Source organism: Oncorhynchus tshawytscha, linkage group LG15, assembly GCF_018296145.1.
Source record: "Oncorhynchus tshawytscha isolate Ot180627B linkage group LG15, Otsh_v2.0, whole genome shotgun sequence".
Lineage (NCBI taxonomy): Eukaryota > Metazoa > Chordata > Actinopteri > Salmoniformes > Salmonidae > Oncorhynchus > Oncorhynchus tshawytscha.
This window is the reverse complement of record NC_056443.1, coordinates 14,688,295-14,714,649: the sequence shown is the minus strand read 5'-3', so window position 1 is coordinate 14,714,649 and position 26,355 is coordinate 14,688,295. Positions and strand designations below refer to the sequence as shown.

Below are 26,355 nucleotides of genomic sequence, written 5' to 3'. Positions count from 1 at the left end.
GAGAGCCAGAAATATTGCTTGTTTGTAGGTGACCAAATACTTATTTTCCACCATAATTTGCAAATAAATTCATAAAAAATCCTACAATGTGATTTTCTGGATTTTTTTCCTCATTTTGTCTGTCATTAGTTGAAGTGTACCTATGATGAACATTACAGGCCTCTCTCATCTTTTAAGTTGGAGAACTTGCACAATTGGTGGCTGACTAAATATTTTTTTGCCTCACTCTATACGTATCTACCAATAGATGCCCTTCTTTGCGAGGCATTGGAAAACCTCCCTGGTCTTTGTGGTTGAATCTATGTTTGAAATTCACTGCTCGACTGAGGGACCTTACAGATAATTGGTAAAAATTTCAACTTTGACATGATGGGCTATTGTGTGTAGCCCAGTGACAAATAAACAAAATGTTATGCATTTTAATTCAAGCTGTAACACAACAAAATGTGGAATAAGTCAAGGGGTGTTTATGCTTTCTGAAAGCAATGTAACTGCAATCAGGGAGCGGTACAAACTAAGAGGAAAGTTTGGCAAAAAGTCGCTTCCAAGCTGTGGAGATGATAATGAACAGCATTTTGGCAAAGATAATTAGAAAAGTAACTCACCAGAATCAGCAAATTCTGAGGAGACAGAGGAAGAAAAAGAGATAGAAAGGGAGAGGGAAAAGATCAACCAGATTATGTACAAGTAGATAAATCATGATAAAACATTGGACCTTAAAGCTGAGATCTGCATAAGGTGAAACATTGCCACTGATCGCCCCAGATGCATTTGTTATAGTTTTTCTTTTGTTTATTAAACGGAGAAGAGCATCCAGCATCGTGGTAAAAAAAAGTACTACATACTAGGCTGTTCTAATTAATTTTATCATGGTTTCATGATACACCTGGTTTTATGGTGCTTGAGTCCACACAACATATCGCCCTGTCACCTACAATTTCAAGGTTTTAAAACCTTGATTTCAAGGTTTTACTGCTAACCTACAAAGCATTACATGGGCTTGCTCCTACCTATCTCTCTGATTTGGTCCTGCCGTACATACCTACACGTACGCTACGGTCACAAGACGCAGGCCTCCTAATTGTCCCTAGAATTTCTAAGCAAACAGCTGGAGGCAGGGCTTTCTCCTATAGAGCTCCATTTTTATGGAACGGTCTGCCTACCCATGTCAGAGACGCAAACTCGGTCTCAACCTTTAAGTCTTTCCTGAAGACTCATCTCTTCAGTGGGTCATATGATTGAGTGTAGTCTGGCCCAGGAGTGGGAAGGTGAACGGAAAGGCTCTGGAGCAACGAACCGCCCTTGCTGTCTCTGCCTGGCCGGTTCCCCTCTTTCCACTGGGATTCTCTGCCTCTAACCCTATTACAGGGGCTGGGTCACTGGCTTACTGGGGCTCTCTCATGCCGTCCCTGGAGGGGGTGCGTCACCTGAGTGGGTTGATTCACTGTTGTGGTCATCCTGTCTGGGTTGGCCCCCCTTGGGTTGTGCCGTGGCGGAGATCTTTGTGGGCTATACTCAGCCTTGTCTCAGGATGGTAAGTTGGTGGTTGAAGATATCCCTCTAGTGGTGTGGGGGCTGTGCTTTGGCAAAGTGGGTGGGGTTATATCCTTCCTGTTTGGCCCTGTCCGGGGTGACCTCGGATGGGGCCACAGTGTCTCCTGACCCCTCCTGTCTCAGCCTCCAGTATTTATGCTGCAGTAGTTTATGTGTCGGGGGCTGGGGTCAGTTTGTTATATCTGGAGTACTTCTCCTGTTCTATTCGGTGTCCTGTGTGAATCTAAGTGTGTGTTCTCTAATTCTCTCCTTCTCTCTTTCTTTCTCTCTCTCGGAGGACCTGAGCCCTAGGACCTGAGCTCCAGGACTACCTGACATGATGTCCACCTGGCCATGCTGCTGTTCCAGTTTGTGACCTGAGCCCAGACCATGCCCCAGGACTACCCTGACTCCTTGCTGTCCCCAGTCCACCTGCTGCTGCTTCCAGTGCTGCTTCAGTTTCAACTGTTCTGCCTTATTATTATTCGACCATGCTGGTCATTTATGAACATTTGAACATCTTGGCCATGTTCTCTTATAATCTCCACCCGGCACAGCCAGAAGAGGACTGGCCACCCCACATAGCCTGGTTCCTCTCTAGGTTTCTTCCTAGGTTTTGGCCTTTCTAGGGAGTTTTTCCTAGCCACCGTGCTTCTACACCTGCATTGCTTGCTGTTTGGGGTTTTAGGCTGGGTTTCTGTACAGCACTTTGAGATATCAGCTGATGTACGAAGGGCTATATAAATAAATTTGATTTGATTTGATTTGACCTACAGTAGACCCTGATGAACAACATGGGGGGGGGGGAATTAAGCCACCGGCATGCTTTTTTGTCCTACCAGATCCACGATGAGAAGGTTCTAGCTAGTGTATCCCTCTGCCCTTCAACTCTTGTTGGATGTAGATGTCCGGTTTATCATGTCCCAGGCTCACATGACTTACGATTATTTATTTACAAGTTATGTGCGTGTGCCTAATGAACTCAATCTAATATAATAATTTAAAACATAATTGATGAATGATCTAATATATATATAGTGCCTTCAGAAAGTATTCATACCCCTTGACTTGTTCCACATTTGTGACCTGTTTCGGGAAACTAGGCGTATGTCTAGTTTTTTTGTACCAAAATGCGTTTTTTGGCAGAAATGCCTTCAGAAATCAGAAATGACTGATGTGCCCAAAGTAAACTGCCTGTTACTCAGGTCCAGACGCCAGGATATGCATAGAATTGGTACCATTGGATAGAAAACCCTTTGAAGTTTGTAGAAATCTTAAAATAATGTATAAGACTATAACACAATTGATATTGTAGGAGAAAATCCAAAGAAAAACCAACCAGAATGTTTTTTTTTGTTGAGATTCCATGCTCTTACAATGGAAAGCTATGGGTCCTATGCAATTCCAGCTCCCAGATTGCAATTCTTATGGCTTCCACTAGATGTCAGCAGTCTTTGTTCAAAGGTTAAAAAAAACGAAGATGACGCGCACTTGCTAATTTTACTTTTCTTTTGAACATACTTCTTTCCGTATAACATATTATAGTTTAATTACATTTTAGGGTACCTGAGTATTTAAATAGAAATGCAGTTTAACTTGTTTTAACAAAGTTTAGTGGTAGCTTTTTGGATTCCTTTGTCTGCATGTTGAACTCAAATCGATGGTGCCAACTAAACTGACTTTTTGGGATATAAAGAAGGATTTTATCCAACAAAACGACCATGCATGTTGTAGCTGGGACCCTTTGGATTGCAAATCAGAGGAAGATTTTCGAAAAGTAAGGGATTATTTAATCGCTATTTGCGATTTTATGAAGCCTGTGCTGGTTGAAAAATATGTTGTGTGGCGCCGTCCTCAAACAATCGCATGGCATGCTTTCGCTGTAAAGCCTATTGTAAATCGAACAATGCAGTTAGATTAACAAGAATTCACACTTCTAACCGATATAAGAGACTTGTATGTACCTAGATGTTTAATATCCATAATTTTATGATTATTTATTTGAATTGCATGCCCTCCAATTTCACCGGAAATTGTCGACAGGTGTCCCGCTGATGGGTCACCTAGCCCTATTAAGAGGGTGTGACCGATGCTAAATGATTGTAGACAAATAAGGACTCTCCAATAGTAGTACCAAAACATTCAAAGGCCATTTTCTCAAAAGTGAGTTTACAAATTGATCAACTTTCAAAGCAAAATTACTTTCCCATTGTTCCTCAACTGTAGTGTTACGATATACCATTTTGTAGCTCTGAGTCTCTACTTTTATCCAATGTACAAAACACAATTTCAAATTTTGCTACATCAGACCGATTTGAGCCGGTCGTCACATTTGTTGTGTTACAGCCTGAATTCAAAATGGATTAAAAAAAATGTTTACCCATCTACACACAATACCCCATAATGACAAAGTGAAAACATATGGTTAGAAATTCTAGCAAACGTATTGAAGATGAAATAGAGAAATATGTAATTTACATAAGAATGACACCCCTGAGTCAATACTTTGTAGAAGCACCTTTCTGGGTAAGTCTCTAAGAGCTTTCCACACCTGGATTGTGAAACATTTGCACGTTATTATTTTCAATATTCTTCAAGCTCGATCATTGCTAGACAACCATTTTCAAGTCTTGCTATAGATTTTCAAGCTGATTTAAGTCAAAACTCTAACTCGGCCACTGCAACTCAAGTATAGATTTGGCCTTGTGGTTTAGGTTATTGTCCTGCTGAAAGGTCAATTCATCTCTCTGTGTCTGGTGGAAAGCAGACTGAACCAGGTTTTCCTCTAGGAGTTTGCCTGTGCTATGCTCCATTATGTTTATTTTTTTACCTGAAAAACTCTCCAGTCCTTACCAATTAAAAGCATACCAATAACATGAAGCAGTGTCTGAAAATATGCAGAGTTGTACTCAGTAATGTGTTGTATTGGATTTGCCCCAAATATACTGTAACACTTTGTATTCAGGGCAGATTTACTTTAGTGCCTTGTTGCAAACAGGATGCATGTTTTGGAATAGTTTTATTCTGTACAGCCTTCCTTTTTTTCACTCTGTCAATTCGGCAAGTATTGTCGAGTAACTATAATGTTGTCGATCCATTTTCAGAACAGAAATTACAAGATGATGTTATAATACTGTTATTGCATTAAATGGTTGTTTTATGCAACAGAATAGAGGGTTCTTATAACTCTATTGTGTCTGTATGAACTGAAAGTGGGCCTCTGGGAGATTTAACACTGATAGTGGATTTACGATGGATTGGTGATAAACCTAACAAGACTGCATTCCATTGCATGATTAGTGTCTGTGTGCCTGACTGGAAGGTACTAGGGTGAGATGGCTCGGGGCCAGACCCTGGTTTCCACACAATGAGGCCTTTTTCACAGCAGATACTGTCTACTGTAAATTATAAGTATATTTTCTACTTGTGACCCATTCCATGCATCTGTTGTTTGTTATGTAGACTGAAGGGGGTGTATCTTGGCTATAAAATACCTTTGTACCTTCGTCTCGGGGCTTATTAATAGGTGAATAAAGATTTAGTTTAAGTATAACTCTGACTTGTGTGATAAGTTTGTCTCTCCTCATTTGATAGTAAAGTAATTAACTGCCACACCATCCTCAATTTTCTCCTATCACAGCCATTAAACTCTGTAACTGTTTTAAAGTCACCATCAACCTCATGGTGAAATCCCTGAGTGGTTTCCTTCCTCTCTGGCAACTGATTAGGAAGGACATCTCTATCTTTGTAGTGACTGCTTGCATCGATACACCATCCAAAGTGTAATTAATAACTTACTTCACCAAGCTCAGGGATATTCAATGTCTGCTTTTATTTTTTTTAATTTGCAAGCCCTTTGTGGTTGAATCTGTGTTCGAAACTCACTGCTCGAATGAGGGACCTTAAAGATAATTGTAAGTGTGGGGTACAAATATGAGGTAGTCATTAAAAAATGAAAATTAAAGTAGGCTTCCTATGCAGGAGCAGATCATGCCTTTCATTGAATAGCAGAAAGAAAATAATTTAGTCAACATTTATTCTGGTTATTGACTATGGCGATTTCATCTATATCAGTGGTCGGTAACCGGTCGATTGGCCATCTTTCTAGAGCTCTGACTTTTCGAAACCTGAAGATCACTGACGTCGTGCTTTGACCTCGTTGACCATCAGATGCAGGTACCATCAGTCCAGTAAAATAAAAAAGCTAATTATTTCAAATCGTGCTCCACAGTGCCTCACAAGTGCTAAACCAACAGATCTATTTTGTTATCAAAGCTCACATTTTGAAATATAATATGGTCTTATTTACAATGTTGGCAGGCCAATCATATAGCCAATATGCTGTGATAATGTATTAGGCCTACTGCCCAAACCTCATTCCTACAAAACTGTTTGTGTGAGGTTAATGTACAACAACAAAAAATCTGAGCAGTAGATCTCAGCTTACTTTTTGACTGCCAAAGTGATCTTGACTCAGAAAAGGTTGTTGACCACTGATCTATATGAATGCAAATCAAATCAAATCAAATCAAATCAAATTTTATTTGTCACATACACATGGTTAGCAGATGTTAATGCGAGTGTAGCGAAATGCTTGTGCTTCTAGTTCCGACAATGCAGTAATAACGAGCAAGTAATCTAACTAACAATTCCAAAAAAAACTACTGTCATACACAGTGTAAGGGGATAAAGAATATGTACATAAGGATATATGAATGAGTGATGGTACAGAGCAGCATAGGCAAGATACAGTAGATGATATCGAGTACAGTATATACATATGAGATAAGTATGTAAACCAAGTGGCATAGTTAAAGTGGCTAGTGATACATGTATTACATAAGGATGCAGTCGATGATATAGAGTACAGTATCAACGTATGCATATGAGATGAACAATGTAGGGTAAGTAACATTATATAAGGTAGCATTGTTTAAAGTGGCTAGTGATATATTTACATCATTTCCCATCGATTCCCATGATTAAAGTGGCTGGAGTAGAGTCAGTGTCATTGACAGTGTGTTGGCAGTAGCCACTCAATGTTAGTGGTGGCTGTTTAACAGTCTGATGGCCTTGAGATAGAAGCTGTTTTTCAGTCTCTCGGTCCCAGCTTTGATGCACCTGTACTGACCTCGCCTTCGGGATGGCAGCGGGGTGAACAGGCAGTGGCTCGGGTGGTTGATGTCCTTGATGATCTTTATGGCCTTCCTGTAGCATCGGGTGGTGTAGGTGTCCTGGAGGGCAGGTAGTTTGCCCCCGGTGATGCGTTGTGCAGACCTCACTACCCTCTGGAGAGCCTTACGGTTGAGGGCGGTGCAGTTGCCATACCAGGCGGTGATACAGCCCGCCAGGATGCTCTCGATTGTGCATCTGTAGAAGTTTGTGAGTGCTTTTGGTGACAAGCCGAATTTCTTCAGCCTCCTGAGGTTGAAGAGGCGCTGCTGCGCCTTCCTCACGATGCTGTCTGTGTGAGTGGACCAATTCAGTTTGTCTGTGAAATGCAGCTGCCAATTGTATTGAAGCCATTAGATGTTATGTACCATAGCACATTAAGCTTTATTAGGGGCAATAGGTTCAGCACACATCACTGCATTTTGTATCAGTAAGTAGGTTGGAACTCTTTGAAGTATCGTGGATCAATGCACTGCATTCTCTTTGTTCATATAGTCCTCTTACATAAACTCTCGCCTTACCTTACTACATTGTTGAAGTACAGGCATACGGGCTACCTGACCCAGGCTCAGGGATGGCTAACGTTGGAGTTCCCTTCGACCTCCAATGAATTGGGTAGATCTGCTTTTAATTTTTCTGCACCTTTCATGTGGAACAATCTCCAAAACACCCTGAAATTGGAGGAATTGGTGCCGATAGGGCTTTTCAGACATCAGACGTTTTTTATTGATGAACGTATTTGTTTTTATGATTGTTTTGTGTGTATGATTGTGTGTATTTTTGTGTATATTTAAGTGCTTTTATTGAATAGATGTGTATATTTTTGTATCTACAGGGCTCACCTGTAAAAGAGACCTTGGTCTCAGCTTGACTTCCCTGTCAAAAATAATAATAATGAAAAAAATCCTTACTGATGCCCTATTGGTTTGAAGATAGACAGCAGCTATTGGAAAATAACTGCAATCTAATCCATGGCCAAGACCAATCCTAAACAGAGAATGCCTAAAGCCTTATAAACTGCAAAAAGTTAAATTACATACAGCTAAACCAGCAGGTGTCTTATAGGACTCCATCCTCCCCTGCAGATATGAGATAACAACAGGAAATTAAGACCTCATCTCACATGGGGGAAGTGCCCACAGTTAAAAGACCTCGTTTTTTGACATCATGACTCACAGAGGGTACTGCAGTCAGTGGTGGTTGGTGAAACGTTAAATTGGAGGATGGGCTCATAGTAAAGGCTGGAATGGGATGAATGGAATGTATAAATATAAAGTATAAATCAAATCACATTGTATATGTCACATGTGCCGAATACAACAGGTGCTTTACAGTGAAATGCTCACTTACAAGCCCTTTCCCAACGATGCAGAGTTAAAAATAAGAACAATTTAAATAATAACACAAGAGGAATAAAACACACAAGAATGATGCTATATACAGGGAGTACCATTTACATTTTCAGGGGTCTAAGGTAGTTGAGGAAGATGTGTGTGTGTGTGTGTGGTGTCAGTATGTGCATATGTGTGTTATGTGTGTGTGCATATATAGTGTGTGAGTGTGTGTGGGTTTGTGTAAGTGTGTGAGTGTGCATAGAGTCAGTGGCCCAAAATGGGGTCAATGCAGATAATCAAATGGTTACCCAGACTAACTATTTACCAGTTTTATGGCTTGGGGATAGAAGCGGTCTCGGAGTCTGTTGGTCCGAGACCCGATGCTCCGGTGCTGCTTGCCAGATGGTAGCAGAGAGAACAGTCTATGGCTTGGGTGGCTGAAGTCTTTGGCAAATTATCGCATGATATAGAGGTCCTAGATGGAAGAGAGCTCGGCCTTAGTGATGTACTGGGCCACCTGCACCACCCTCTGTATTGCTTTGAGGTCGAGAGTGGTGCAGTTGCCATACCAAGCGGTGATGCGTCCAGTCAAGATTCTCTCAATGGTGAAGCTGAATAACTTTTTGCTAAATCTTTTCAGCCTCCTAAGGGGGAAGAGGCACTGTAGTGCCCTCTTCACATCTGTGCAGTGTGTGTGTGGACTATGTTAAACCCTTTGTGATGTGGACACTGAAAAACTTGAAGGTCTCAAACCGCTCCGCTATAACCCTGTTGATGTGGATGGGGGTGTCCTCACCCCCCTGTTTCCTATAGTCCATGATCAGCTACTTGGTCTTACTGATGGTGAGGGAGAAGATGCCAGTTCTCTGACCTCCCTGTAGGCTGTCTCTTCGCCGTCGGTGATCAAGACTACCACTGTCGTGTCATCAGCGTACGTGATGTTGGAGTTGTGCGTGGCCATGCAGTCGTGGGTGAACAGGGAATACAGAAGGGGACTAAGCACACACCCCTGTGGGGTCCCCATGTTGAGGGTCAGTGTAGTGGAGGTGTTGTTGCCTACACTCACCACCTGGAGGCGGCCTGTCGGGAAGTTCAAGATCCAGTTGCAGAGGGAGGTGTTCAGTCCCAGGATCGGAGCTTGCTGATGATAATGCTGAGCTGTAGTCAATTAACAGCATTCTTACATAGGTATTCCTCTTGTCCAGGTGGGATAGACCAGTGCGAAGTGCACATCTGTGGATGTGTTGGGGTGCTATATGAATTATTGTGGGTCCAGGGTGTCTGGGATGATGGTGTTGATGTGCGCCATGACCAATCTTTCAAAGTACTTTGTGATTACAGATGTGAGTGCTATGAGACGATAGTCATTTGTGACTGACCGGCTCAAATCTGTCTTATGTAGCAAAATTTGAAATTGTGTTTTTCACATTGGATAAACGTAGAGACTCAGAGCTAGAAAATTGTATTTCATACACGACAGATGAGGAACAATGGGAAAGTAATTCTGCTTTGAAAGTTGATAAACTTGTAAACTCACTTTTGAGTAAATGGCCTTTGAATGTTTTGGTTCTACTACTGGAGACCCCTTCTTTGTCTACACCCATCCAGCATTCACACCCTCTTAAATTTTAGCCACTCCCATATCTTTAAGGGTAGATCCATGCATTCTGTACTAACAACAGCAGTCAAGCACCCAAGCTAACTGGTTAGCTACTTCTGGACACAAATGAGAGAACAGGTCACTGAACATTACTTGCCATGGCAGAGCTGGTTAGGCTGTTATGTTATCCACAGCGTTGGTGACTTTAACTGTCTGTCAGATTGTCTGTTCATAAATTCAAAGCGTTTTGCTTTCGGAGCGTTCAGAGCGCACACTGGACACTCTGCCTGATGAGCAGGGTTGATCAGAATGTTCTGACCTCACAACGACAGTCAAGCCTGCAAGCTAACTGGCTAACATTGGCTAGCTTGCTAGCTACTTCCAGACACAAATGAGACAACACCCCACTCTGACCATTTTCCTCACCCTAGCAGAGCTGGTTAGGCTGTTTTCATGTTATCCAGTGTTGGTGACTGTAACTGTGCTACTGGCAACAATTTAATTACACTTTTTTGTCAACGTTTACTGACACCGGCCATATTCAATAGGTGTTGAGCATTATTAAGTTATTCTGCGCTCTGGCACAGTTAGGCAGGTTACCCTGGAGTTCTTGGGAACAATAACAATTAGGTTTAGTTTGAAACGTGTTGGGATTACAGAAGATTGGGACAAGAAGAGGTTGAAAATGTCTGTGAAGACACTTGCCAGCTGGTCTAAGCATGTTCTGACAACGCGCCCTGGTATTCCTTCTGGCCCAGCGGTTTTGCGAGTAATAACAAACTTAAAAGTCTTACTCACATGGCCCATGGCGAGATCACACAGTCGTCCGGAACAGCAAAGACTCTCCTGCATGACTCAGTGTTGTTTACCTCAAAGCGAGCATGGAAGGCATTTATTTTGCCTGAGAGGCCTGCGTCACTGGGCAAGTCACGACTGGGTTTCCCTTTGTAATCCGTAATCATCTACAAGCCCTTCCACATCCGACAAGCGTCAGAGCCGGTGTAGTAGGATTCCATTTTATCCCTATATTTTCATGTTTGATGGCTCATTGGAGGTCGTAGCAGGATTTCTTGTATGTGTCCCATTAATGGAAAGCAGTAGCTCTATCTAGCGTGGATACTGCCTGTAATCCATAAATTCGACCCTGTGTTTTTGTATAGTGTTTGTTTGGTCTTCATCCCCATGCCTTTACATGGCACGCCATAATTTGGGTACAATACAAAAAAAACTATTACGCATTCCTGCGTCTGTCTCCCGATCCTTCATGCCAATGTGACAGACACATTTCATGGGAACGTTGCAAGACCATTCATGTGTCCAGTTTTATGTGTTTTAAGAGAATATTCCCTCAACTTCCCACCAAACATACACATGGTTACCATGTTCTCAGAATATAGGATATCAAGATTCTAGACATGTTTCATGGAAACATTGCAAGAACATTTGTGCCCAGTTTTCTATGGGATGTTGATTGAATATTCTCCTAGCCCTTTCTAGGCTTTATGATGTGTTCCTAATTTCTTTAATAAATAGCTCATGAAGAAGATGGTTCTATCAGAATCCATCTAATAGCAAAAACGTCCAGTATGTGCAAGAACTATCTTCATTGAATGTTGGCAGAGTGGCAGTGAAACGTTAACCTGGGTTAACCTAAAAATGACCGGAATTATGAGCACCAGTTTGCCTCTTAACCTTCTGGCTCTGTATGGAAGTGGAACCAGGCAAAGATAAACAAAAGCATTCCATGTTGCTTTGCGTAAACACTAGAAAAACAGAGGTAGAGAAACAGTGACCATTTTGTGTGTTGGATAACAGCTTACCTTCACTGAGAGGGTCCAGTGTGTGGATCATAAGCTGGAAGATACTGTTTCTCATCAGGCTGTTGTGCAGGGAGGCTGAGCTACCACCTCTCTGAAGCCGGGGCCTAGCCTGCAAGAGGAGCACATTGCCGTTACACAAACAATGGCACCATTACACAACTCTTTCTAGTCCTTGGTGGTTCCCCTAAGGAAATACCTGAAGGACACTATAATACTGTAGTGTTAGCTGTATTTCTCATACAAAATAATGCAGTATCATAATTTCCAAAGCAAAATGCAGAGTGCTGGCCCTCTTCTTAGGTCATTATCTGTATCAGGTCTAAAGTTTGATTGTCCCTGTAGTGGAAATTCCCTGCCCTGGAATGTCCCCTTAATCTAACAGTCAAGATTTTGAGAGACCTGTGTTCAGATCCAGCCTGTGACAATGGCACCCAACTGTAGGACGGTGTCTCATCGAGGATGAGGTCAAAAGGGGGTGAATCTAGTGACCATCAATAGGGCTCATGGTCTTGTGATGAAGTAGCCCTAACTGTGACTTCAAAATCAGTGTCACCCTGGGCCCAAGAGGGAATTTCCCCTTGGTCTAACAGTCAAGATGTTTGTTTTTCCTGTGAGAGCCCCAGGTTCAGATCCCACCTGTGACATCCCATTGGTTTAAAAAATGTATGTTGCCTTTAATTGTGTCTTTAGGTGAAACAATGTGCAAGTCCTTTCCATGAAACCAGTCAAATAACTAAGTGACATGTTACATCTCCAGAACTGCTCGCCAGGACCCCTACACCACCCGATGTCACAGGAAGGCCAAAAAGATCACCAAGGACAACAACCACACGAGCCACTGCCTGTTCACCCCGCTATCATCCAGAAGGCGAGGTCAGTACAGATGCATCAAAGCTGGGACCGAGAGACTGAAAAACAGCTTCTATCTCAAGGCCATCAGACTGTTAAACAGCCATCTCTAACATTGAGTGGCTGCTGCCAACATACTGACTCAATCTCTAGCCACTTTAATAATTAAAAATTGGATGTAATAAATGTATCACTATTCACTTTAAACTATGCCACTTTATATAATGTGTACATACCCTACACTGCCACTTTATATAATGTGTACATACCCTACACTACTCATCTCATATGTATATACTGTACTCAATACCATCTACTGCATCTTGCCTATGCCGTTCGGCCATCGCTCATCCATATATATTTTTATGTACATATTCCTATTCATTCCTTTATACACACAAGTGTAAGGTAGTTGTTGTGAAATTGTTAGATTACGTGTTAGATATTACTGCATGGTCGGAACTAGAAGCACAAGCATTTCGCTACACTAACATTAACATCTGCTAACCATGTGTATGTGACAAATAAAATTTGATTTGATTTGAACTCAAATATCATGCCCAAATCATATCAAAATAACTTCAACCCAACTCATTGAACTACTGTACCAAATGGGCAAATGCAAAAGCATGCAAAAGCATGCTAACAGGGGACATTTTACTTTTTGAGGGGTTTTGATAAGAAAATGCTAATACTAGTTAGTGGTTGGTGGCAGTGACTAGTTTAACGACTAGGCTACCTGGGTTTGAGCGGGCGGGTGGGTGGGGTGGGGGGGTCCAGACAGACTGTCTGCACTTTGTGAAAGGCCATAAGGATGGCGGGGTACTGTATATTTTCTAAACACGTTTAATGGGAGCTTTGCAAGACCACTCGTGTCCAGTTTTCTGTGTTTTAAGAGAATATTCCCTCAACTTCCCACCAAACATACACTTTTTTGGTTACTACATGATTCCATATGTGTTATTTCATAGTTTCGATGTCTTCACTATTATTCTAAAATGTAGAAAATAGTAAGCATTAAGAAAAACCCTAGAGGGAGTAGGTGTGTCCAAACCTTTGACTGGTACTGTATATATATATATATATTTGAAAGGAACTATAGCAAAACACTCACTGATCAAGAACTTTGTTTTTAGCATTTTGGATGTATAAACTGTTCTTCAAGCGTTTGAAACTGGAGGTGTCATTGCATGCTAACTCACTAGTGACCTACTGAGAGAGTAATTTTAGAATTGCAAGGACAGACGGAGATACTACAGGCACACACGGAGGTTGGATCTAGAAAACAGAGAGCGCATGGTTCTTGAGTATAGTAGGGAAGGAGAGAAAAAAGTTAGAGTAGCTACATAGACACAAACACAAACATAGACAAACCAGACAGGACCTACCGACAGCTTGCTCTCATCCTCTGGTGCCCCGGGACTCACAGCCTTCATATCCAAGAAAAGAGAGAGGAAAAAGTGAGAGAGGGAGAAAGAGAAAGAGCACATAGATGTGAAGCATGTCTTACAAACCACAGATAGACAGATGAAAAGACAGTAGAGAGACATTCCATTGTCGTATTGATGATGATTTGACATAGACAGATTCAAGAGACTGACGCCACCGCTGTGCTGTGTCACTCACTATCTAGCAGACCAAGATTGGCTTATGGTTAAAAATGTTCTTCTCATCAGGCTTTTTAGATTCATCAGCCACATGGAAAACCATTCTATTCACAGACCATTTAACTCTGCAGGACCCCAACCGACTCAAACAAATAGAGGAAAAGGTAAACCTAGCATTCATGTAATTGTTCACGATTTATATATAAACTAGTACATGTAAAGAAATTACAAGTGTCAATTCCCTCTATCCGGAAGATATTAAAGACTTGCATATTAAACCTACTTATGTGGAATTCTAGTAAGTTAAAAGATTGAATTCTCTCAATTGTGTTATTTCTCTTGTTATTTATCCGGTATTGTTTCCTTTGTCTCCACCAATGACATCAGACTCGCCCCCAAGCATCATCCTAAGCCACAACAAGAATAACTTGTTTGTAGCATTTTTGTCATCCACATCTATACCTCAGATGCCAACCCAGGCCAGGATTCAAACAAACGCAGATAAACAACCTTTGCACTGCGATCCTGAAGAAAATAACATTTGGAAGTAGGCTTTGGGATTAAGTTAACGCCTGATGTTACACATACAGTTGAAGTCGGAAGTTTACATACACCTTAGCCAAATACATTCAGTTTTTCACAATTTCTGACATTTAATCCTAGTAAAAATTGCCTGTCTTAGGTCAATTAGGTCACTACTTTATTTCAAGATTGTGAAATGTCAGAATAATAGTAGAGAGTGATTTATTTTCAGCTTTTATTTCTTTCATCACATTCCCAGTGGGTCAGAAGTTTACATACACTCAATTAGTATTTGGTAGCATTGCCTTTAAATTGTTTAACTTGGGTCAAATGTTACGGGTAGCCTTCCACAAGCTTCCCACAAAAGGTTGGGTGAATTTTGGCCCATTCCTCCTGACAGAGCTGGCGTAACTGAGTCATGTTTGTAAGGCCTCCTTGCTCGCACACACTTTTTCAGTTCTGCCCTCTATAGGATTGAGGTCAGGGCTTTGTGATGGCCACTCCAATACCTTGACTTTGTTGTCCTTTAGCCATTTTGCCACAACTTTGGAAGTATGCTTGGGGTCATTGTCCTTTTGGAAGACCCATTTGCAACCAAGCTTTAACATCCTGACTGATGTCTTGAGATGTTGCTTCAAGTTGCTTCAAGTGCACCAGTCCCTCCTCCAGCAAATGAGGAGGTGAAGTGGTGAAGTGCACCAGTCCCTCCTCCAGCAAAGCACCCCCACAACATGATGCTGCCCCCACAACATGATGCTTCCCAAGAAAGCTAAGGTAACTGAGCTAAACGACTACCGCCCCGTAGCACTCACATCCGTCATCATGAAGTGCTTTGAGAGACTAGTCAAGGACCATATCACCTCCACCCTACCTGACACCCTTGACCCACTCCAATTTGCTTACCGCCCAAATAGGTCCACAGACGATGCAATCTCAACCACACTGCACACTGCCCTAACCCATCTGGACAAGAGGAATACCTATGTGAGAATGCTGTTCATCGACTACAGCTCGGCATTCAACACCATAGTACCCTCCAAGCTCGTCATCAAGCTCGAGACCCTGGGTCTCGACCCCGCCCTGTGCAACTGGGTACTGGACTTCCTGACGGGCCGCCCCCAGGTGGTGAGGGTAGGCAACAACATCTCCTCCCCGCTGATCCTCAACACTGGGGCCCCACAAGGGTGCGTTCTGAGCCCTCTCCTGTACTCCCTGTTCACCCACGACTGCGTGGCCATGCACGCCTCCAACTCAATCATCAAGTTTGCGGACGACACAACAGTGGTAGGCTTGATTACCAACAACGACGAGACGGCCTACAGGGAGGAGGTGAGGGCCCTCGGAGTGTGGTGTCAGGAAAATAACCTCACACTCAACGTCAACAAAACTAAGGAGATGATTGTGGACTTCAGGAAACAGCAGAGGGAACACCCCCCATCCACATCGATGGAACAGTAGTGGAGAGGGTAGCAAGTTTTAAGTTCCTCGGCATACACATCACAGACAAACTGAATTGGTCCACTCACACAGACAGCATCGTGAGGAAGGCGCAGCAGCGCCTCTTCAACCTCAGGAGGCTGAAGAAATTCGGCTTGTCACCAAAAGCACTCACAAACTTCTACAGATGCACAATCGAGAGCATCCTGGCGGGCTGTATCACCGCCTGGTATGGCAACTGCACCGCCCTCAACCGTAAGGCTCTCCAGAGGGTAGTGAGGTCTGCACAACGCATCACCGGGGGCAAACTACCTGCCCTCCAGGACACCTACACCACCCGATGCTACAGGAAGGCCATAAAGATCATCAAGGACATCAACCACCCGAGCCACTGCCTGTTCACCCCACTGTCATCCAGAAGGCGAGGTCAGTACAGGTGCATCAAAGCTGGGACCGAGAGACTGAAAAACAGCTTCTATCTCAAGGCCATCAGACTGTTAAACAGCCACCACTAACATTGAGTGGCTACTGCCAACACACTGTCAATGACACTGACTCTACTCCAGCCACTTTAATCATGGGAATTGATGGGAAATGATGTAAATATATCACTAGCCACTTTAAACAATGCTACCTTATATAATGTTACTTACCCTACATTGTTCATCTCATATGCATACGTTGATACTGTACTCTATATCATCGACTGCATCCTTATGTAATACATGTATCACTAGCCACTTTAACTATGCCACTTGGTTTACATACTTATCTCATATGTATATACTGTACTCGATATCATCTACTGTATCTTGCCTATGCTGCTCTGTACCATCACTCATTCATATATCCTTATGTACATATTCTTTATCCCCTTACACTGTGTATAAGACAGTAGTTTTTTTTGGAATTGTTAGTTAGATTACTTGCTCGTTATTACTGCATTGTCGGAACTAGAAGCACAAGCATTTCGCTACACTTGCATTAACATCTGCTAACCATGTGTATGTGACAAATAAAATTTGATTTGATTTGATTTGATTTGCCACCCCGTGTCTCACAGTTGGGATGGTGTCCTTCGGCTTGCAAGCCTACCCCTTTTTCCAAAAAACATAATGATGGTCATTATGGCCAAACAGTTCTATATTTTAATTCATCAGACCAAAGGACATTTCTCCAAAAAATACGATCTTTGTCCCAATGTGCAGTTGCAAACCGTAGTCTTGCTTTTTTATGCCGGTTTTGGAGCAGTGGCTTCTTCCTTGCTGAGCGGCCTTTCGGGTTATGTCGATATAGGACTCGTTTTACTGTGGATATAGATACTTTTGTTCCTGTTTCCTCCAGCATCTTCACAAGATAATTTGCTGTTGTTCTGGGATTGATTTGCCCCACCATCTCCAACATTGTGATTTAGGTAAAATGTAACATCCAAGTTGACTCATCCTAGTCCACTATGGCTGCTGACTTCCCTAACTTGCTGGACTGTCAAAACCTTGTGCAACATGTTAATGTCCCCACCCACAACCGTGGACACACATTGGACCTCATTATCACTGGCGATGACTTGGATGTCCTCAAACTTGGCATATATGACCACAAGGCTGTGACACTGTCTCTGACTGTGCCCACTCCTCTCCACTGCCCAAAGAGGACAATTAAATTCTGCAACCTAAGGAAATTGAACACATCCCTCTTTCTGGCACACATACAGCCCACACTGCACTGAGCTGGCACTCTGCGACATGGTCAACCTGTATAACAGCACTCTGAGTACTACCCAGAACATCCTTGCTCCCCCCCAAAAAACATGAAAAGTAACCTTCTAATGCTCTTCACCCTGGTTCACTGAAGAACTGCTGTGAATTAAGACTCATGGCTGTAAGCTTTAGAGGCGTTGGAGGAAGGATGGCGTCACTGTCCATCTACTGGCCAACAAAGACCACCAAGCAAGCTGCTATGCTGTACGATCAGCTTTTATTTTTTGTCACCATCTTCACCTGCTGATCGGGGAGGTACCATCACTCTTCAAAACAGCCGCTGTCACCCCCTTATTGAAGAAACCCAACCTTGATCAGGACATCCTATCCAACTACAGGACATCCTCTCCAACCTCTCTTTTCTATCAATCCCATCTGTCTTCCAAGCAGGTATACAACGTTTTCCAGTCTGGCTTCCAATCATTGCAAACAGCGCCGAAACAGCGCTGATGAAAGTTACCAACGACCTACTAATGTATGCAGATTCTGGATCACCTAGGCTCCTTCTGCTTTTAGATCTCAGTGCTGCTTTTGACACCGTTGACCACAATACCCTCCTGTGGCATCTCAGAGAGCACACTGCAGTCTCTGGAACTGTTCTGACCTGGTTCTCCTCCTTCCTCTCCAATAGGAAGCAATACATAACGATTGGAGTCCAGATCGGTGGAGTCTACAGTGTCCAACAGGAGTCCTTTTTGGGGCCTATTCTGTTCTTAATCTACATGCTCCCTCTCAGTCAAATTCTCAAATTCTCAGAGACTATAACATCTATAACATCATACGCTGACGATACTGAAGTATATATTAACACCAAAACAGGCACCATCTTAGCCCTAGGAAAACTTGGCAGCTGCCTTATGACATCAGAGTATGGATGAAAGAAAACTTCCTCCAGCAGGACAGCATTAAGACTGAGGCTATGCTTATTGGGACACCCAAGCAGGTCACCAGTGCTGGAAACATCTGCCATACAACTGACGGTCAAGCCATCCATCTGTCCTCTGTCATCTCCAACCTGATTGAGTGCTACCTACATCAGCCACCTCATTTATATCAATGAGCCACCTCACAGGCCTTAAAACACATTTCCAAAGACTATCTTTTTTATATTCCTAATCTTGAATGTGTCACAGGTCAGGGTTTCTTCCTGGAGTGTACTACCTGTAGTTGCCACTGGAGAGCACCAGTGGGTTTCCTCTAGTATCCAGGTGACCCTGATTGGGCTTATTGGGATCACCTTCCGGATTACCATTTATGTTCCTCTGTGGACTGGGCCAGTTGCTCAGGTCTCATGTTTTCTTCAGTGTTGTTGTGTGCCCTTGCATAACTATTGCTAGGAGTGTTTAAAAAATAATATCCAGAAATGTTATTTGCGGTCTCCTTTGGTAGTCGTAATCACTGCTTAATTTACATGCAATGAAAACTGGGTCTGGTTTCTAAGGGTTAAGGCTGCTTCTGCGGTTCCATCCATGACATACCGAAAACATTCTTCAAGTCAAGTGCAGTGCCATGTCGGTTGTCCCCATAGGAGAAACCTTTGAAAAACTATTTTTGGTTCCAGGTAGAACCCTTTTAAACAGAGGGTTCTACCTGGAACCAAAAAAGGTTCTACCTGGAACCAAAAAGGGTTCTCGTATGAGGACAGCCGAGGAACCCTTTTTTCTAAGAGCTAACACATCTTGTTACATACACAGTACATAAATTGCACTGTGCTTACACATTCTATCAGTTGCATACTAAGAGAAGCTCTGCGCTTCTATATTGCTGTATTTGAATGACATGGGAAATAAGTAAACAAATAGTGATTTCACAGCAGGTATTTTGCCATGGTCCAGCCACTGTGTACATGGTCTGGTTGGCTTATTGTGATTATTTTCTGCTTGAGATTAGGTAAAGCCCCTGGGCACATCTCCCATGAGTAGGGCCCTGTGTTTTGGACAATTTCATAAGGCAGTGTGCTTTTACCGGTATTTCCAGTAATATCCCACTAGTGTCGCTGCAGGTAGAAAATCCTATGAAATGTTCTGTAATTGACACAAGGTATCTCCAATCAAAAACAAAGATGAATCATTAATCAAGTGGCCATTCAGAATGTATGAGCATGAACCAATCCAATTACCCATGAACCGAATGCTCAGCCAATTGTTCTAAGGTTACTACAGGTTTACAAATACACTCAGTGGCCAGTATAGACAGTGAGTCACGTGGCCGTGGCTTACTATATAAAGCAGGCAGACAGGCATCGAGGCTTTCAGTTACGGTTTGACTGAATGATAGAATGGGCAAAACGAGTGACCTAAGTGACTTTGAGCATGGAGTGATTGTCGGTGCCAGGCACGTCGGTTCCAATAGCTCAGAAACAGCCGGCCTCCTGGTCTTCACACGCACGACAGTGTCCAGGGTTTACCGAGAATGGTGCACAATCACATCCAGTCAGCTGCAGTCCTATGGGTGAAAACAGCTATTTGATGAGAGCAGTCGAAAGAGAATGGCAAGAATTAGTGCAAGCTAACAGCTGGGCCACAAACAGGCAAATAACGGTGCAGTACAGCATCTCGGAACGTACAACTTGCCGGTCCTTGTCACGGATGGGCTATTGCAGCACACGACCACACCGGGCTCATGTCCTATCAGCTCTCCCTCCCGAAGGAGGAGCCCTAGGATCATGCCTCAGGACTACCTGGCCTGGTGATTTCTGGCTGTCCCTAGTCCACCTGGTCATGCTGCTGCACAAGTTGGAACTGTTCTGACTGTGGCTAAGGAACCTGTTCACCGGACGTGCTACCTTGTCCCGGACCTGCTGTTTTCGATTCTCTCTCACTCTACCGCACCTGCTGTCTCAAACTCTGAATGCTCGGCTATGAAAAGCCAACTGACATTTTTCCTGAGGTGCTGACCTGTTGCACCCTCTACAAGCACTGACTATTATTTGACCCTGCTGGTCATCTATGAACATTTGAACTTCTTGAAGAACAATCTGGCCTTGAATGGCCATGTACTCTTATAATCTCCACCCGACACAGCCTGAAGAGGACTGGCCACCCCCTCAGAGCCTGGTTCCTCTCTAGGGTTTCTTCCTAGGTTCCTGCCTTTTCTAGGGAGTTTTTCCTAGCCACCCTGCTTCTACATCTGCATTTATTGCTGTTTGGGGTTTTAGGCTGGGTTTCTGTATAGCACTTTGACATCTGCTGATTTAAAAAGGGCTTCATAAATACATTTGATTGAATTTGATTGATTAAAATAAGAAGTGGGTTTCCAGGGGGCATGTGATCACCAACAGTGGACAATTGAGGAGTGGAAAAACATTGCCTGGTCTGACAAATCCTGTTCCCTGTTGCATCATGCTCATGGCAGAGTCAGGATTTGGCATAAGCAGCAATATGCCAATGGTGCCGGCTGGCGGCGTTGATGAAATGGTGTGGGGAATGTTTTCCTGGCACATGTTAGGTCCCTTGATACCAATTGAGCAACGTTTGAATGCCACACCCTGTAGAATCCATGCCCCGACTAATTCAGGCTGTTCTGGAGGAAAGGGGGGGGGGGCGTCCTGGTACTAGATGGGTGTACCTAATAAACAAACATATTTTTATTTTAAGTCATTCATAGTACATGTCACTGTTTCTCATATAATGTTTCACACAGAGCAGCATTCCTTCCATGGGTGGCCAGTTTGGGAAATATTTTAGTATATCCACTTCTCCAGGCACCACTAGAGCCCTGGAGGTAGCAGAAGTGCATAGGCTCATCTGGGGATCAAACCTGCCACAGGGGAAAGTATATGATTCCAGAGGTGATAGTGTTACCCACTCAACCAGTCCAACACCTCAACATTTTATCTATCAAAAGGACCTGGACCTCCCTTTTAGTCCAGATTTATCAGGACTAAACCGCTAAAACCTTCTTCTGCCATTCCATATTTTTTGAATAATCCCTGATTTGAAATAAATCCATTTAAATTATTTGTACCTTTCTTAAAGGCAACCCAGAGAGGCAGATAGAACAGGAGAATGTTTCTCTCATTAAACTAGTGTTAAATATCATGACTAATAATCACAGGGAGATTAGCACGTCTTCTGGAGTCACTGTGCGTGCTAATCCCAATAGCTCTGGTTCCACTTCTTATGTAATGTCATATCAGGATCATTCCAGGAAACGGATCATGGAAACATCCTCGATGAAAGCAAAAGTATTACGTGTAAAACAGACCTCCTGTCCACAACTATCCATTAAAGGGGGGCTGAACTCAATAATTTCGCCTCACTTTTCATTAAGAAATGCTATGAGTTTGAAGTGGGTGTGTATCTCAAACAGCCAGCTGAGCGTGAAGAATAGCTTAGCAGCTGCGTGACGCAGCATGACAACTTGGCTTTATGACCAAAATTATACTATTTACACTTTGTAGTCAATTTTGGCAATAAAATACGTTTCTCACTAATATTGATGCCACATAGGCCATTTTCAACCATAGAAGTTGTTTATTTCGCTCAGCTCCTCTTAAAAAGTACTGAAAGTAGAGGATTCATAGTGATCTGAATTCCACATCTACTCAATGGCTTTTTAATATCCTCTTTCTCTACACAAATGTATTGGAATACACTTTGTAGTTGCCAAGAATATTGTATTTTTAAGAAACATATTTGTTAAGCAAGTGTCAATCCTGTTATAGCAAATTACATGGCTGATGAGAAATTGATGTCAATGTAACATGGTTGAAGAGACAATTGCCAGAAGTGACTATAAAAGTGACATAACAGGGTTGAGGATTTAATCTTAAATCAGCCATAACTCCTCATGTGACAAGCGGACAGGGAATGAAAGCTTGTTGTGTGCAACGCGGGAGGGGGGATTGAATGCAAGCTTAACAACAATATTTGTACTTGTTAAAACATTTCTAGCCGATCTATCAATGGGTTATGCTCGATGCATTCCATTTTCCACCACATAACACCAGAAAATGCCCAAAAAGAGTAGAAGCAGCTCCCATTTTTGCATTTTGATTTGACTTTTATATATTTAATGTTTTTTTTATTTTTTGAATATAATTTTACTATATTAAAACGAAAGTTCAGTTCAAGTTACAGGGCTGACCTTAAACCTGGGGGACAAATTTAAATGAATCACTAATCATAACTAAATCTCCAGACTTTCCCATACAAACAAAATAACTAGGGCTTCGCAATAATGGTGATGACTTTGGGACAATCTTGGGTAAAGTGGATTAAATTCTTCATAGAATTTGGATAAAATATTACGTGGGACAACGCCAACATTGGGATTTGGTTTACAGTAGTTAGAACATACTGTACATGTATGTAATCCAACTGTTACATGTAGTGTTTTAACACAATTTACACACAATGTCCGACGGACATAAAATAATGTGGAATGACCTAGATAACAACTTAAGCTAATTAGCCATTTTAGTATTCAAGATGATTAGAAAGAAGTCTGCAACATTGGAATATCTCAGAATTGTCTGAAATGTTTTGAATAATACCTGGGACTGGAAGTAGGGCCTAAGTGCAAAAATCAAGGCTCTTACTGCACACAAACTACCTCAGTAAATACACTATCAGAGGCCATTTGATCATGATAAATAAAATAAGTTGTAATGTATGTACCTTAATTTGCAAATGAATAGCAGGGCTGTGATTAAGGCTAAGACTGTATTCTCACTATGAAAGATTCTCTAGAGCCCTCAAACTCAACTCTGGACCTCAAGGCCAGTTCCACTGCTTGTTGGCATTGTTCACCTCTAGTTAGGGACTGATTTAAACCTGGCACACCAGGTGGGTACAATTAATTATCAGATAGAGCAGAAAACTAGCAGGCGCCGGACCTCGTAGGATTAGAGTTGAATAACCCTGCTCTAGAGGTTTCGAGAAAATACACTCGGCTAGAACTTTTACTGTAATGCAAACTTGTCACGTCTCCTACGCCACAGGGCGAGTTTTGCTTGAGAGTCACCCCCTCCGAGGCATTGGATGTAAACAGAATTGTCTCGTGCAGCCAAATGCTCCTACAGTAAAAATCTTAATAGCAGAGCAATGTTTTTGAAACAGCTGAAAAGTATAGACATTTTCCTTATATTTGAGACTTGTTTTATTGAATCTTTATCTGAAATCAGTGGTGGAAAAAGTACCCAATTGTCCTACTTAAGTAAAAGTACTGTAAATATACAGTACCAGTCAAAAGTTTATTTTTACTATTTTCTACATTGTAGAATAAAAGTAAAGATATCAAAACTATGAAAGAACTCATATGGAGATCATGTAGTAACCAAAAAAATGTTAAAGAAAAATATATGCAGCTACCCTTTGCCTTGATGACAGCGTTGCATACTTTTGGCATTCTCTCAACCAGCTTCACATGAAATGCTTTTCCAACAGTCTTGAAGGAGTTCCCACATATGCTGAGCACTTGTTGGCTGCTTTTCCTTCACTCTGCGGTCCAACTCATCCTAAACCATCTCAATTGGGTTGAGGTAGGGTGATTGTGGAGGCCAGGTCATCTGATGCAGCACTCCATCACTCTCCTTCTTGGTCAAATAGCACTAACAGTGGTTCCTCCTTTAAAAGTTGCATCACACTGCAGCACTCCTTGCAGGCTGCCGCATAATTCTATGGAGCGTTATTTAATTGTTACCATTAATGCTAGTTAGTACAAGTTTGTCCACCAGAGGGCATCTTTGAGAAGTATTTGATAGCCTTCAATAGTGACTGTACTAGAGAATTTAAAACCTTTTTTTGCAAGAACATCGTATATGAGATTGATTTTAAGAAATTTTTCTTAATTAATTTGATTAATATTATGGTGTTTTTATTCGAAGAAAAATGAAACCCTCAGGGTTTCTGTTAGGATGGAATGGAAAATCTGGAGCTGTACAACGTGATGGTCGGGAGTAGGCTACAGTACTAAGAGCATAACATTTCCATACCCTAATTGTAGTCTAACCCATACCCAAACAGAGATTCAGTGAAAATAAAAATCTCATTGATTTATCAAGACCAGTCCCCATGCTTGTCTCAGAGCAGTGTGAAATGGTGCTGCAATAGTTGACCACAGCAGGTAGGCTATTGCTTCAAATCCTATTGCTTCTAACTTCAGTATGTTTTTTAAATAAATAAGACCTACACCACTTTTAACAGCACATTACTCAACACAAGTGATAATCATGTTGCCTACGGTAGATTTACAGTATATAATTCTATGGAGCGTTACTTAATTGTCAGCCATTGTTACCATTAATGCTAGTTAGTGCTAGTTTGACCACCCCCCCAAAAAATGTTTCAAGGATGTGACTCTCCACCTATAATTCCATTTAGAGGATTGGAGGATTCTAAATTAATTTAAAAGGGGCATTTTTCATTAGGGCATATCTGATCTGTGAGAATATCTAAGGGGCTTTTAAAAATTCTAAATGAATGAATAATAATAATCACTTTGTTTAAAAAATAACAATATTTTGGGGGTTATTTTGTTTTCATTTAACCTAGAGTGAGCGAGAAAAAAACATTCTTGAACACGGGGTGAGACATTCTCACTAATTTGTAAATAAAGACAGTTTGTTATTTAGAAATATTTATTTCTGTTTTTAGAGGGAGAGATGGGTCTCCCGGTGGCGGCCGGCACGGGTCTAAAACCAGCATCTGTAGCAACGCAGTTTGCACTGTGATGCAGCGTCTTAGACCGTTGCACCATTTGGGAGGCCCTATCCACAAAGTTTTTAATGCTGATCAATTGCCTTGCACAAAGTTTCAAAATACAGAGTGGTGTTAATAAGTGTATATTGTCAATGCTAATAGCCCATAATGGGCAATTATAATACTGTACATGGTGTCCAGGTCAGGATAACCAAAACATGTCTTTATTAAAGACTATCAGAAAGATTGTTGGTACTCGTCATGTGTTGCTGCCATGCTATGTTGTTTTCTTAGGTCTCTCTTTATGTAGTGTTGTCTCTCTTTTTGGGATGTGTGTTTTGTCTTATATTTTTCATGTCATTTATTTATATTTTTAATCCCAGTCCCAAACCTCGCAGGAGGCATATTGCCTTTTGGTAGGCCATCATTGTAAATAAGAATTTGTTCTTAACTGACCTGCCTAGTTAAATAAAAAATAAAAATAAAAGTATTTATTTTGATCCAAAGCCATGAATGAGTGAGTCACTCAGCTTTAAGTAGATGCCGAGGCTATATGACTGCCATCAACTTGATTATTTAGCAGACATCACTTGATTATATTCTGTCAACACATACATTTTAAGAATATTATGGAATATAATTGAACAATTTAATTTCTCCATGCTTGTCTCAGAGCAGTGTGAAACGGTGGTGACCATAGTTGACCATAGTGGGTAGCCAATATATAAAGATATGTTGTTTTAATGTTTTTTTTTTCCCAAAAAACTAAAGTGAGAGATTGTAATCTGAATAAAGGCCAAAATAATATGAAGACCAAAATATTTATGTTTTTAGAGGGAGAGAAGCCACCTTGCCTATTTTTTTGGACAAAGACCCCTTGACTTTTTTCACATTTTGTTACATAAACAGCTGTATTCTAACACATCGATATAACGCCTAATAAGAAACTAATTCTATAACACAGACATTTTGTCATTTTATCAATCAGAAACTACAGTCCCTGCTGCTGAAAAACATCCCAACAGCATGATGCTGCCATCACCATGCTTCACAGTAGGGATGGTGCCATGTTTCCTCCAGA

The 26,355-nt window shown here is 41.9% G+C and overlaps 1 protein-coding gene across 3 annotated transcripts in view; it reads right to left on the bottom strand.

Annotated features, from left to right (window-relative positions):
- The window catches only part of LOC112214483 (sodium/potassium/calcium exchanger 2), a 198,990-nt gene that overhangs the window by 65,997 nt on the left and 106,638 nt on the right, over positions 1–26,355 (bottom strand). Inside the window, exons 3-5 of one of the 3 annotated variants that reach the window (XM_024373253.2) lie at positions 13,697–13,738; positions 11,460–11,568; positions 606–620 (exon numbers count right to left, since the gene is read on the bottom strand). In XM_024373253.2, coding sequence (XP_024229021.2) covers positions 606–620; positions 11,460–11,568; positions 13,697–13,738 — 166 coding nt within the window. The remainder of the gene's footprint in view (positions 1–605; positions 621–11,459; positions 11,569–13,696; positions 13,739–26,355) is intronic. The other 2 variants (XM_024373254.2, XM_024373255.2) reach the window with 2 other exon arrangements.